The 15523-nt window shown below is 39.4% G+C and overlaps 1 protein-coding gene across 3 annotated transcripts in view; it reads right to left on the minus strand.

Moving 5' to 3' along the window:
* HOMER1 (homer scaffold protein 1) overlaps nt 1-15523 on the minus strand; it is a 102401-nt gene that overhangs the window by 32474 nt on the left and 54404 nt on the right. For all 3 annotated transcript variants that reach the window (XR_012761858.1, XM_075410625.1, XM_075410624.1), the window contains exon 6: nt 1277-1433. Coding sequence is in view for 2 of the 3 variants with exons in the window: in XM_075410625.1 (XP_075266740.1) it covers nt 1277-1433 (157 nt within the window). In the remaining variant the exon portion in view is untranslated. The remainder of the gene's footprint in view (nt 1-1276; nt 1434-15523) is intronic.

Consider the following 15523-nt stretch of genomic DNA (forward strand, 5'->3'; position numbering starts at 1 on the left):
CAGTCCCTCAGAAACTGCCATTCTTCCTGATCAACTCATTTGGCTGGGACTTCAGGATCCTTGTCTGCAGTCTAGGTATAGGACAGCCCCAACAACCTGCCATTTCCCCAGGTTTCTCAAGCTCAAGGGAATTCTTGCCACTCTTCCACATTCCCAGGTTACAGGCAGCCTGCTGAATGTCTCCACCCTCAGATGAATACAAGCCGTGTGCTTGGGACTGCTAACAGCCTCCAGTTGGACTGGTTCAGCACAGGTCTGAAAGAACTCTTACTAATTTGCAGGATTTGGCTAAATGTAATGGCCACACCTTACTGTATATAGGTGACGACAGCATACAAAACCAAATGAATAGGTCTGCCATGTTCGCTACCTGAAACTTCCCTTCTTGTCAGCATATTCATGAAACATATTTTCATTCAAAAAAGCAGTGCTTTTGTTTGTTTTTATTTTCTTAACTAAGTACATCTCCTTGATACTTTTCTAAGATAATTGATATTAACAAAACTAATACAGCTTCATCAAAGATATCTTCCCTCCACACACGTGCTAATCTTGCCTTCACTTTGCACAAAAGTGTGTCCTAATCTATGATAACAAATTCTTCTGGATAAAGGTGAATAGATTATACAATATATAAAGAGTTACATGCGAACGGAGAAATGAACATATTGTATACTTGTTTTCATAATGCAGCCTTCAACGTTGCATATGCTTCATTCCTTCCCCCACTGTGTACTAATTTCTGGTTAGCCAAATCGCCTGTGTAAAATTTACAGTGAAGGGAACAGGACCAAGTCCCTCCTGTATGAAAGTGGGAGCAGACCTCTAATTGCATATAACAATCTATGGTCAGTTTTCTTTAGGTGCAAGGCTGAGAGGAAGATGTTCATCTTTTTTATATGTGCAAAACACAACACAGTTTCTTTAACTTGCATATCTGATGTCAATTTTCTGTGGGCTAAAGTGTAGTGCTATGGAGAAGGTCCTGAAACAGATGTGATGCAGCTGGCGCCAAATGAAGAGTGCAAGCTTGCAAACATGTCCTAAGTATCACAAGTTAGATAACTCTTCCTGCAACAATACCTTCTGCAGAAAAGAAACTGTTACAAAGGAAAGAATTTCCCAGCCAAGGAACCCTGTGCGCTTTAATCTGTAATTTATTCTCAATGATTAACCTAAAACCCCAACAATAAACTTATTTGTTTTACTTGCAAAGGAGCAAATACAGCCTCCAGTACTTCCACCTGAAGGAACTTGGCCGTTTGCCTTGACTTACCCGCTTATGAAGACGTTCTGCTTCCTCCTGATACGCAGCAAGTTGTTGTTTCCATTGTTTTACGTTGGCAGTGGACTCCAGCAGTGCTGCTGTGAGCTTAGCATTATTACCCTTGAGCGTGGCCAGTTCTGCCTCCCAATGCTTGCTGATTGTCGAACTGCACAGACAGAATGAGAATAGTCAGAGCCCTGAAATTTCTTCCCTTTTTAAATTTAACATAGCTTACACTTTTTTTTTTTTCAAAATATCCAGGAAAAGTGGAATAATGCAAAAATCCTATGAATGTCCAAATGAGAATCCAAATGCTCAGATCATCACAACTATAAATTCAGAACACACAGGTATATCATTATTGGAAAACAACCTCTATCCTCCCAGTTCAACATGGTACTTTTTTTAAATAAAATGTTAAGGATGATGAAATCCACATCAGCTTCCCAAAAGCAACAGAGTGTAACTGTAGAATATGTATATGATTAGTCACTATTTTAGTACATATGTACTGAGTGAAAGTGCTTTTTTAATCTACTACTTTATGAAACGTATTGTAGAAAAAGATTTTTCACCAGCTAGAGTAAGGAGAGCTAATGCTGCGCTTTGGAACTACAGCTTAGCTGTCTTAATGCAAGCCTTCTATCCCTGAAATATACTTTCTTTATTAAATACCATATTTAATTTGTACTTGCAAACTCAAAGATCGTGAATTTGAACATCATAATACTATTAATATTCCCTCCCTCAGTAATGTTAGCAAAGAGACTAAAGATCAAGGAGCAATAGACCTATCATGGCTTTATTGCAAAGAGGAAGCCTATGTTGGGGTTTACTGAAGTAGCCTGTGGAGGAACAATCCTTGCCTACAGTCTACTTATATTCTCAGCAAACACAGGGCTTTAATTTTCACAGGTAATTAGTTTGCCATCATCCACAGACCCCATCTTTGCAGTCAATATGCAAGGGAAAAACGTCAGCCACACCAGGTGAATACCTTAGTATGCAAATAGTTCATTAGTGTTTACTTGTATAATGCTAATAGCACACAAGCTGCACACCTACATGGAAAATACATACAGAAAAAAATCATTTTGTCTAAATGGCTTACTATTAAATACATCATTGAAAACCAAAGATCTGTAATTCTGGCCAAAATGATTTTTTATATAGGTTTGTGATGCATTATGAGGAATTATTAGAATCTAATTATTTATTACAATAGTATGTTTTAATATGCTTAATTTAATTATAAATTATTATTATTTTTCATGTAAGTTTATAGGTTTATACAAACTTTGTACATATGAACAATCAAACCTTCTGCCACCATTTTGTCCACTGAGTTTCCTTCTTCCATTTTATGCATATGCACAGCCCACCCCATGAAAGCATATTCCAGAAGCATTATGACTCCTATAAATGCTCCTTAGGTGTTCAAAATCAACCAGCCACCAAGGAACATTCATTACCCATTCAGATCATATCTACTGTTTCACTAGAACATGATGTCTGATTCTTCCACACTCCAGCATTTCCTTTCAAATACACTGCTTCGTCCCCTTGAATAGGAATACAAGTTCCTTCAGGAGAGGAATACAGGTTCTTTCAAATTGCTCTAGCATTTCATGAGCTATTCAACTAATTAGAAGTTCACCACTGGAAATTTTAAATATTAAATGACTAAACTAAAATAATGATAATCCTACTTCATCAGGGAACACTGACTCACATATTAAAGAAGATCAGAACAAATTTCTGTAACAACGTCTACTCTTCTGTTTCTCTCATCAGATTTACTTTTCACTTACACTAGCACAGCAGATCAACAAATTCTGTAAAATAATATTCTAAAAAAATCTAGTTCACTGTCACATTCAGAAATCCTCCCTGATGTTCTGATCTGGCAAACAAATATCCATTCCAGCCATTTCATGCAAGTGAGTAGTTCTACTTAGTAGTCGTGCTGCGGCAGTACTAGAAGCAAATTGTGTGTGTGACACATATGTATGTTTACAAAATGTGCCTTACTAGTCATCTTTCCCCACAGAACAAATATACACATAAGATTTTATACTGATGTAATGCAGCAGATTAAAAGCTTTGTATCCAGGACAGTTTCATGGTGAGAACTGTTTCATCACCTAAGATCCTTATTTAATATGCAGACAGGGAACTGAAAGGATTTTTTTTCAATGCAATAATTTGTATACCCACAATGATACAAGGTAAACTTCTGAGTCACAATGATCCCAGAAGACAGACTCTTGGGTAGTGCCAAGTAACAATGCGAGGGGGATTCATGGCGTGTTTCACCTTCACCTTTGCCCAGTGCCTTTACTACCCTGCCAAGAAAACGGTCAGGAGCTCTTAAGTTATTGCTTGTCTACTGTAATGTCAGCCGTAAATTCGAAGCATGTATTCTCTATTACTGCTATGGCTACCCTGGTTCAAAAGCTAGAAGTATCTTTGGAGCTACCTATTTTTAAATGGGTTGTTTTCAACAGGAATGCACCAGTATCATTTCTCAATCATACTTATTATCTTTAAGACATACATCCACATAGCGAGCATGAACATATCTATTGTAATGCAGATGTTTTTTGTTTGTAGCATATATATTTTTTCTACAAATAATTTCTACTGTGTCTTCTACAGGCTGTATGATGGCTCCATAAAATAGAAACATATTACTTACATTAGTCTAGCTTTATATCTGATAACACACAATGACTTCCCAACTATCTAGACTTACTGTTTCTTTTTACAAAACTCCACATTCTCTGACATAAACACAACCATGTGATGGATATCATACCAGGAAACACAGAACCAAATACATGAATTTTTTGTTTCATGAAGTTGTGATTTAGTTAAAATATCCCTTAACCAATCCTGGCAGTGCTGACTTTCTGTTTTCAAATACTTTCTTGACAAACTAAAAAAGAAAAAAAAAACTTAAAAAAGATTATTAAAATTATGGTTTGTGGATTATTTTGGTTAAAATTGGATTTATTTGGATTTAGATTAATTATTTGAGGACCAGATGAACGCACACACCTACAGCAGTCTGTTCTTAAGCTAGACTAAGTGTACCTGCATTGATGCCTGTCTCTGTAAAGCTACATTGTTTCAAATTTAACACCACTTCCAGAGGAAATGCTGAGAAACACAGGGTTCAGACACAATGAGCATTCTCCCTGGGAAGAGAAGATGCTGTGGCTAACACGCGAGAGAGAGAACACACAGATCCAGAAGCTGCAGGACAGGTGTGGAAAATTCAGTGCTCCCAACAACTGCCAGAGCCCATGGCCAGAATTTTGATAGTGGAACAGCTGCACTGCAGTCCCTCAGGATATGTACAGGAGGGCTGCGCATACTCTTTCTCGCTAAAACCTTGTACCTAATTCCTATTTGAAAGGCTTTTTGCTAAAAGGAATTGGTGTTGCCCTCGATGCATTAGATTCTGTCATACAAAATACACACACAGCTCTGTCAGGTTGTCTTAACAGTTATAAATATCTAAACTAAACCCAAATCATTCCTCATGTGTTCTGAGATTATTTGCTCTAGGAAGCACATGAAATACGAACAGTTACTCAGTGCTCAGAGTGATCCAAACTACAATGCATCTTCTACCGGAACACCTTCCCGTTTTGCACTGCAGTGCAAAGAGCAAAGCTGTATGTACACATTGGGGTACACAGGCATACGCATTTGCAGTCCTGTGGTGCAAGAATTCAACCTGCATACATGTTTTCTTTTGTTCTGAAAGCCATCCATCCCTTTTCTGACAGTGTCACAAGTCTAACTGTCATTTCTTCAGACCTGTCAGAATTAACATCACTGAGTGCCTGGCACACTCCAAGATTCAAGACAGTCCTCAAAAAAAGAGACACCCTTTGCACTCCTACTTGCTGACTGTTTTTCAGCCTGAGAAACTTCACCAAACTTTCAAAAATATCCCAACAGAGAATAAAGCTTGGTCATTTCCCTTGTGAAACTTCTGAACATCTCAAAATAAGCGAACCAGCTGTTTTGCATACATCACTACATTAGTGCCAAATACAAGAGGGAGAATGGGCCTCCAATGGATAATAGTAAAATATGAGTTTTATTGGCTCAACTGATCATGCTATACAAAAAAATACTTTCACATTACAGAGGTTTAGGTCTGATTGCAGAGAAAATTATCTTTACAATGAGAACTGTTCACAGGATCGTAAGCACTTGTTAGGGAGCAGAAGATGAAAATTCTCCCGAATGCCCCCTCCTCGATGCCAGCCACAGTGTCTGGTACATGTGTAACATCAGATGTGTCCACAGTCAGAACACCACATGGTGCTCCACTGTCAAGGCAAAGGATTCAGATATTTAACATCTATGGCATCCAGTAATTTGATCACTACCACAAAACACTCCTAGAACAACTGCTGGCTAGTATCATACAGCCTAACTGTGACACCCCTTGAAAATTAAAGCAGGAATCAATGATCTTCTGTACTTTTGGGCATTCTGACCAATCAACATCAGGCCGATCTCCTTTCTCATTGCAGATTAGTTACAACCCTAGTAAGCTACCGAGGAACAGCTTTGCTATCTGTCCATCTGTGACCTGAATAGAATGCCAGAAGCTATAAATGCATGATTATCTTTCTCTGCAAAGTAGGTCACTTAAGGAAAATTAATCTGAAAAGCTCCAGTCACCACATTTAGCCAGTTGGAGAAGGCTTGCAAAAGCAGAGGGCGGGGAGCACACATTAATGAGTTGCATTCAGAATGAAGTTATTTTGAGAGATGCCTTCATGAAACAAAGAAACAAAAACAGTTTCAAATCAAGAGATGTTTTCTACTTTTTGAATCAGTATTGCTTATTCATTGTTTGCTGAGTCGTGTGCAGTACCAACACTATAAAACACAGTTTAACATTTATTTCAGATTTATTGAAATGTGTGCAGAATTCTGCTTTATTAATATTTTATGGCTTTTAATATTGGATTCTTTGCATAAAATGAATTAATTTAAAAATTGGATTTCCTACTATAGCGTAGTTATGGTTTCAAAGAACTACAGTTACTCAAGAGCATGTAAATTTCCTTCAGGTGTCAGTAAGATCTGCACTGCAGATGTCTGGTGACCTGTGGTATCTTGGGATCACAGAAACAAGGAGGAATTCAGCTGAGTAGAGAACAGAGTACCTTCCCTACAAAACGTGGCATCTGGTATGGTAACTAAATCCATAAGACTTGACAAACACGAACAGAGCGGAGTCATTGTAGCTGCTGCCCCAATTTTAAATAGTGGAGCGCATTGGAAGCAGCCCAAGAGTCTGGTCGAGTGAACATCACCAATCAGTGGGAGAGATATGTCAACCAAGCTGGTGAGAATGCATTAGCTGTGCTGGCAGCAAGGGGTGATCCTGTCTGACAGCCTTGCTGGTGAGCCTTACAGAGCAGCTCTTCACGCTTAAGGAAGCAAAGGGGGATTGTGAATGATTTGGTTCTGTTACAGCAGAATCCAAGAGCTCCAGTGAACTCAGGTAGCGTAGCTTCTCTTCGGAAGTGTAAGGCAAATGTTTGGGCTTATGTAAAACTCCCTTGTGCATTTGGGAAGGAATCCCGCACAAAGTCCTTATGAAATCCTCCATATGAAATCAGCTTTAGATAATGCCAAGGTCCCAGACCAGAAAGGTGAGATCTTTGCAACAGGCTACACTTGCTATTGCCTACATTGGAATGATGTGACTGTCCTATTAGATGGAGATGTTGACTCTGCTGGCACAGAGGATGAGTGCAGCATCCCTCAAGGTATTCCTACAAGCTCACAAGAATCCTTCTCTCATTCATGCTGAGAATGAGAGTTAAGCTCCTCACTTCATGTCCTGATTTAGAAGAAATTTTAAACCAGTATTTTGAGAATTTCATCCCTTTTCAGAGATTTCAAAAGGCATCTTCTGTGGCCATCTATTAAATGTGTAAACTTACTTTATGACAGAAAGGATTAAAACATGATGGTTTTAGGGTTTGTCCTGCTGCTAGTCAAAAGTACCATATGCCTTTGTTAATGATACACAAATTTCTCGCTCTCTCTTGAATATTCAAAGCAAAATTGGAAACAGAAAGGGGTTTTATCATTTATTTAGTTATACCTAATCAGGAATCCCAGAATGAGTGGGAAGCGCTGAAGAAAGAGCAGTGGAGCAGATCAGGTCCTATCTCATTATTCCAGGAAGAGGCAAAAATGAAAAGTTTTGAGTTGTTCTGCCATTTTAGTCTTCGTACAAAGCTGTCTGATTGTACAGGGCTAGCGGATTCAGCCACCCAAAAAACTTCGAGATTAGGTGCATGAGGGACACAGTCACCTATCATACAGTTCAATAATTAAAGACCAGCAAAAGAGGGAAAGCTATGGTAAGAATGACAGCTGTTGTAAGAAGAAAACTTAAGAAACAAAACAAAATTGCCTTGTTACAGCTACTGCTTATTGTCTTACTTGTAGCTGTGATTAACTGGACACATACAAAAGGAAGTCTTAGTTGATAAACTGGAATTTATTAAAAAAGGGTAAATCCTCTCAAAGTTACAATCAAGAGATAATTACCAGGAAATTGCTTTGAGTTAAATATTTTGAATGAGGCCATTGAAAAACTAATTAATATTCAAAGAGATCCTTATCCTTAATTAGAGTATTCAAAAGAATTTTTAGAAAAGGAGGATAGGTCCCCTGGGGAGAGAAGAAGGAACATTAACGAAGCATGAAAGACCTGTTCTTCCCTTTGGGATAAGGAATATCTACATGATCTCAATGGAGTTACATCAGCACAAAACCAGCGAAACATGGTTGTGAATCAGCTGTTTAGACTGCCTAAATGACAAATTCGATCATAGCAAAAAAGATGAAGGAGGCCCTTGAAGCACATCGCACTTTAAGTAAGTGAGGTGACTAATAACAAAGCCACATACACCTACTGAAAAGCGAGAAAGGCAGCTAAATGGCTGAAATCAGCAGGTGAGGGTATGACTTTCCTGAGAGACTATTGCTCTCTACAAATGTTGAAGGTTTATCCCACTCCAGGATACACTGTTTTGCTTTGTTCTGCACATCCCTTTGCTCAACTCAGAGCTACAATATGCTTGAACTTCCAATTTCTATGCCAGTCTAGAAGACAGGAACGCAGAAGCTCTTTCTGCAAAATTGGGCAGAGGGGTGCTTATGGAGCTATTACAGATTTCTCTTTCAAGGTGTTTCATATATGATCTTTCACTCAGGTAGTCTTTCAGTTTGATCACACTCTTGGATTCTGAATTGTCCAAAGTACTTGTGCAGCCCATGGACAGAAGCAGAGTTGTCTTTCCAGTTCTGTTACAGGCAGACCTGTTCTTAGGCATCTCTTGTGCTAAGCTTTATCTCTGGGGAAGGGTCAGTATCTTTGCAGACTTGACAGATGAAGATAGCCAAAGAGGTTGAGTAATGGTACAGATGCTTTCCACTATAGAGCAAACCACTATGCAATGCAGATTGGTGGCTATACTCTATTTAGACCCACCTCCTAAATCCATGTTCTGTATTTTGTAATACAGCCTTCATTCATCACAGGGCCCACAGAAAACACCACAACACCGACCGCTTTTCAATATGAAAGCTTATCACTGAGGAATAGACCAGATATGAAATTCTTTTTAAGGAAGTAAAATTTCACAGAAATATTCTCTATGGTAACACAGCACGGTATTCCTGCAGAAGACAACAGAGCTAGAGAAAAACATGTTCAAGTATGGTGGTGTTCACTGCTTACTGAAACACTGAGAGTCAATGGCAACAGAAGAGCTCCTGAAAGGCACTTTGCGGGATGCAGAAGATTGGGTATTAACACAAAATTAATGCTTCAGCTATGGTCTTAATCAATCAAGGACTTAGATGCCCATCATGACCCATGATAAACTGGGGGACAAGTTTCCAAGCTTCTTGTATTGTCTGTGTATGCTGGATGTGTTGACATAGGTGACATGTAAACTCTGTTTCTCGTTAAATTTACACTATTAAAAACAGTTTTATGCCTGTCTTTTGTACACTGTATCTCAACGCAAAAGACTTGTGTTTAACCTGAATCATCACAGTCATACTAAGAGAATCCCTGATTTCCCTGAAGAGGATCAACTTTTATTATAATTTTATTCTTCTAAAAAGATCTCATTTTTGTCTTAGTCATTTAATTTTACATAGTAAAGAGACACTAGGTTATCTCTTCATGAAGGCTAGAAAGCATAAACCAAAACCAGTAACTCTGTCCTGTAACTTATAGCCCTTTGAAAGAGCAAGCAGAGCTAATTAATTTCTAGCTTTTTTTGCACTAAACATTACGACCTTGTAGACCTAACATTTATCACATTCTCTGAAAAACTAAAAAATATTTTCTCTTGCTCCCTTACTGAAATTGCTTATCAGTACCATTGTAAGTATTTTGTTCTCATGCCTGTGAGACCTTGCAGACCTATAATTTTATCACATACTCTGAAAAAGTAAAAAAAGATTTGCCCTTGTTCCTTTACTGAAATTGCTTATTGGTATCACTGGAAGTAGTTTATTGTCACGCCTGTTATGTATCTTCTATTTTTCACAACTTATGAAGTTTTTTTCAGTGCATTAAGCACTAGGAATTATTCCTTGCTGTTGCTATGGTGCTGAATACTTCAAATATCCCAACAAAAATACATTTTCAAAAGCAACCTAAGTTATTTAGGATCTTACATCTCATTTTCTAAAAAGACTAGGTATTTGGCTGCGAAGAAAGTCAAATTGACTTGGGCTCCTATGGCACTTGGTAACTTTATGAAAGCAATTAGATGATGTGGTTGTCAGCAAGTCAGATACCAGGACACAGTGACCCTGACACTAAAACAATCTTTCATTCTGGAACTCATTTGTACACATAAGAATTTGAAGCAGTTTAACTGTAAATTCACACATTGAATTAGTACAGATTAATTTTGCTGAGGCCTCTGGCTAGACAAAACCCTATGTTTCTTTCAAAAATCCTGCCTCTAACAATTTATGTGTCCATTGAACCAGTCCACACTTCAGCAATGTAACAGAAGAGAAGAGAGTATTCTTCACTCACTTGGGCTCGCAGTTACTGAGTGCTATTCTGATTTTAAGAGTTTCACTGAACTAAGCTCTCAATTACACCTCGGTCAGTTTGAGAAATTTCCCTAGCTTCACCACAAAAATGCTGTGGTAGTTAGGACAAGGGAACAACTCTTGTCCCAGTGACAACACCTCCGCCACTGAGTAAAACAGGGCCGAAACGCTCAAGCTAGTGAAGGCCATAGGGACTGGGGAGGTGGCACTCTCCGCAAACTGCCCCAGTCCGTGTCAGCTGGCCAGACTGATGCCAAGCACAGTTTGCACACGGTCAGGTTTAGCGCCCTTCCATCTCTGCCGTCTGCCAAAGCTTGATGTGATCTGCAACCCTCCCATGACCACCTGAAACACTTCTGGGCATGCAATGCACACCCGCACTTTTATGCAAGGAGAATACCACTGTGGTGGGTGCCAATGCAGCCCTCAAATCATTGCAGGTGTGTGGAACTGGAGAAGGACTCCACACAAAACAGCAGCTGTGTCTCATGGCCGCAAAGAGACTGCATGGGTGCAGAAGAGATCCAGCGTCACGGCTGCACCATGTGGAAATGGCTCAGTGCACAGCCCTCCGTGCCAAGGCCCATTTTATCCAGCCATATAGACGTGGCCCATGAGGCTGTTGCAGCTACAGGTCTGTTCTGTGGAGCTCAGCAGAGATTCTCAGCTTTGCAACAACAGAGTGAAGACAGCAAGAGCTACGCTCTGAGGAACTTCAGCCACACATTGAGTAGTGAGGTGTCTAAAGGGACCTCTCCCAAGGCTGTAAATTTGACACACACCACAGGCAAGGGGTGGAGATTCTCAGCACAAGCCCCTGACTGCATATCTAGGTACTGTCACAGCTTTAACTGGAGTGTACTGTGCCTCTGCTGAAGACAGCAGCTGTTACGAGTGGCTGAATGTGAAAGATTTGCAAGTGCCTATTTTAGATCTTAGCTGAGCCTTCTGTTAGTGATTCCACCAGACAGCTCAGCCCCTAAGACCCCTTAAAGCTGGTTCCCGTTGTACTTTCACAGCAAACACTGAACTCAGCAGAACAATCACCACAGATCCAAGGCCTCACAACTCCACTACCAGCAACAGAAAGACACTCTATAGAATGACCTACAGAAATACTGACGTGATTAGGCAGTTGCAAAAAGATTCTGAATTATGACTATTTGGCCTCGACCCAGCTAGCATCTTAGGTTATCTTACAATTTCAAGTAACTGCTACCGGTGCAATGCATTTTTGCATTACAATTGCCAGTTTGCTTACCCCAGTAAACACAATGACATGCATTAATCACACAGTTAGCACAGGAGATGAACTGTCAGTTTACATGCTGACAGCAAAATAATTTTATTTCATTAAGGAACAGAAGCTATGTGAGAGCACAGCAAATTTAATTAAGTTTCACTTATCTCCTGTGATAGCCATACAATTACTTAAGAGTCAATAGCCTATATATAAAGCCCAAACTAAACCATCTATGGAGATGTCAGAAGTACTCTGAAGAACAAGCAGTAAGTCCTATGAACTATATGATCACAGTAAAACATTTATTGACTGCATAGGTTTGAACAAAGCAACTGCACGTAAGATGCAACACTTCTAAGTGGATATGCAACTCCTGCTTTTTCCATCCAGCTTTTTAAGAGAATGGAATTACTACATTTGCCTTGTTTAAATCAAATCTGAATCCAAGAAAAGACTGAATTTCTTGCACTATGTTGATCCTAGATTCACATTTACTAAAAAGAGATTAAACGGATGAAAAAAAGATTAGATTTAATACATGGAAAGTCTCTGACACTGGCACTTTTTCTATGAACTATAGGTTAATACTCAGAAGAACCAGTCTCTATGTAAGTTTCTTTCTCTCCCCTACTGTAAAAAAACTCAGTTTTTAAGAAAAAAACTAACATGGAACCTTCCTTAATTCACTGATAGTTGCTAGTTCTTATTTATTCAGTCTAGACTAAGTGATCTTAGGTTTCCTTCAGCTTCTCTTCAGAAGAATGCACAGGTCAGATGATTTGTCTGGAAAACTCAGCTGGAAGTTAAAAGTATAATTACTTATAGACCCGCTATTCCCAATTCAACACTTAATTGACACAATGGTTTCAAACAAGAATATAAAGCTTGGCTCCCCACTTCTCTTCCTACCCCACCTTGCTTAACATGTCACAAATGAACTTGCACATGAGTTTTGCTAGCTGTGAATTCATAGACAGCAGAACAGATGCTCAGCTTCCATCCTTTCACGAGGCTATGTTTATGTGACACAGCACTGTTTCAGCACGTTTGTTTCCTAATATTGCGAGCTCTATTTCACTTTCCCTGGTAAGGCATCTAGACTAGGAAAAGGGTAGGGCAAACAGCATGACTTGAAGACATTTAAAAGCAAGTTTTCCTGAGCCTCCCACTGTGCTGAACGTAAGCCCAGCACAAACGATCCCTAAAGTGCTAACGCAGAGTTAAACAAGAATACTGAAATCTCTGGAGAGTGTAGAAAGAAGGTGCTACATGATCAGTGTTGTCATGCAGTTACATGAGTTTTAAATTTCAGAGTGTTTCCTAAATAAAGTGAACAGGCAAGACACATTCATACGGTGATCAGTAAGATCACACTTAAGGCATGTAGGAAACTATTTTAGCTATCCTCTTAAAATTCAAGCCAACTTTATCTGAACGTATTGCCTACATGAAAAAGCACTTGGCTTCAGACAATGAAGCCATACCTTATTTCTATACCTATTCTCAGTATAGTAAGGGGAAAAAAAACCCTTTTCCTTCCTTTGGCAAACTACAGAGTTGGGTAACTTGCTACAATTCAGTCAACTCAGTTTTAGGGTTTTGGTTTTGTTTTATTTTGTCTAAGCCATGTTGTTTAAATAAAATTACTTCTTAATTTCCTATGTGTTTCAAGTCTCCCAGAAGAATGGTTTCCACTATTCTAACTTTAATTTCAGAACCAAATCCTTTGTATTTCATGACAGGAACACAGAACGTCATTACACCACAGTGCCACAGAGTAAAATCTGCAAAGGCAACAACCCTACAATTCAAGTTCATCACAACAAATGGACCACACATAATGTTTTTTTATTATGTACTCGAGAAAACAGAGTCCTAGACATCCCAGACATTTTATTTCAGCACCTTCACCCAGCTCCAGCTTCCTTCATTTGCCAAATGGCTTAAGAGCTGATTAAAAAATCCCTTCTATACTTTAGTTCATTGCTGACTTGTGCCAACCCAATTCATTACAGACAAAACTTGACGGCTGTTTGGTGTCACTGTGAAATACTCAGACAATGCTTATGAATTGCCAGTTGTCCACATCTCACCAAAGTGCTATTGAGCAACTTAAATTCATCTCAGCAGAGCCCACTGCTATATGATCAGACCACCAATCAACAAAAAACACTTTATTCCTGGACTACAAAATGTTGCTGGCATCTACAGTGATATTAAAGGAACTCAAAAGATGTTACTTTTTGGGTACATAAAGCTTCCCTAGAGCATAAAGCTGATGGAAAACTACAGGAAATGTTGATCTCCATGTAGCTGTACTCTCCATTTTATTCTTCAAGCTCTTACACCAAGAACAGAATGTATTAAGTACTTCATATTTTTGAAAGACAAAATATTCCACTTCTGTATTTACGTGTGCCTGCCCCTAACCTCTACCTGTGTCTGCAGGAAGTAGGTCGATGCTATCGAAGTTCCACTGCAAGGGGTCTGCCTACTACAACACAACAGAAAATAATCGACATGACACAATTACGTTCAATAACAGCTTGTTCATGTGGCGCCTGAACACTGCGCATTCAGACACTTTCTTACAATAAAGCAACTTTGGACTTTTACTTGATCAATGAGCTTTTACTCTAGTCTTCCAGGGGCTTACGCTACCTGGGAAGGAGCCATGACCTGGAAAGTAGGGGGAGTGAATGAAACAGCCCACCATGGAGCCACGGCAGGACGTCAGCAATGCTGCAAACACGGTGCTGTGTTGCCTCCATGGAAAACAGGAAGCACAACTCTAGATCATAACGTTGGCAGGAGGCACAATTTAAGGCTGGCCCTTGTAAAGAGGGCTCTAAACAAAACCCATCTTCCCCAGGTTTAGATGTTCAAAAGCTATGAGAAGTTCAGTATCGTGAGATGGCACTTCATCTGATCGGTCTCAGGCACCTATGTAGGAGGAAATGCATCAGGCACTACGGAAGACCCTCAGGTGTAATTTTTTGACCTCAGTGTCACATGGGCGTGGCAGAATTTGCTGGTTCTCCCCCAAAGGACCTAGGCCACAGCGTTCTCCAAAGGAATCAGTGCATTAACTAGGTTTACTTCCAAAGCCTACCTCTAAATAAGGGAGAAACGTTTAGCAATCTTCATTCCACACTCCAAGAAGTATCATATTAGCAAAACAGCATGGATTTTCTGGATGAGACTTGAAACCAAGCTTTTACTTCATGTGAAAATTAAGAGCTCCTGGTCCTTGGTCATACTTCTCTTGCAGGGACGCAAAATGAGCCCTCAGAGAATAAACAGCTACACAGTTAATGAATTTCAGTCAGCTCTATTCCAGATAAAGTCTAGAAAAAAATAACTCTGATGAAAGCTATTTTTTGCATAAGGGATTCATTTAAATTTGAAACAATTGATTAAAAAAATAGACTAACTTTGTACTCATGCTATATATTTTTAATACAAAGAGTTTTCTAAACTGCTTCACTCTGTTTTGTCAAAGTTTAGTTTTTCAATACGCATTCTTTCAAGACACGGGCAGAGGTAATCCATTTAGCTGAATCCTGTCGATAAATACCTAAGACCAGCAAGTGGTTTCATCAAGTTCACGATTTCTTTGCACCATGCAGACAACTATTTGTCAGCTCTGAACTGCAGAAGTGAACAGACAGAGCACAGTTAGTTCCTATGCCACATGCGCCTGGGAGTGAAAAATATTCCAGGGGACAGAAATGTTCATGCAGCTCTATGCAATCGTCCTTTCTGTGTGACTGCTGGAGGAGCCCATACCAGCTGTTCAAGGTACAGTTGCTAATTCTGAAGCTTCAACTACAGTGGCAGAGAGGTAGCAAAGGAACAGGAGTGGCAGCCACCTT

Source organism: Opisthocomus hoazin, chromosome Z, assembly GCF_030867145.1.
Source record: "Opisthocomus hoazin isolate bOpiHoa1 chromosome Z, bOpiHoa1.hap1, whole genome shotgun sequence".
NCBI classification, from domain to species: domain Eukaryota; kingdom Metazoa; phylum Chordata; class Aves; order Opisthocomiformes; family Opisthocomidae; genus Opisthocomus; species Opisthocomus hoazin.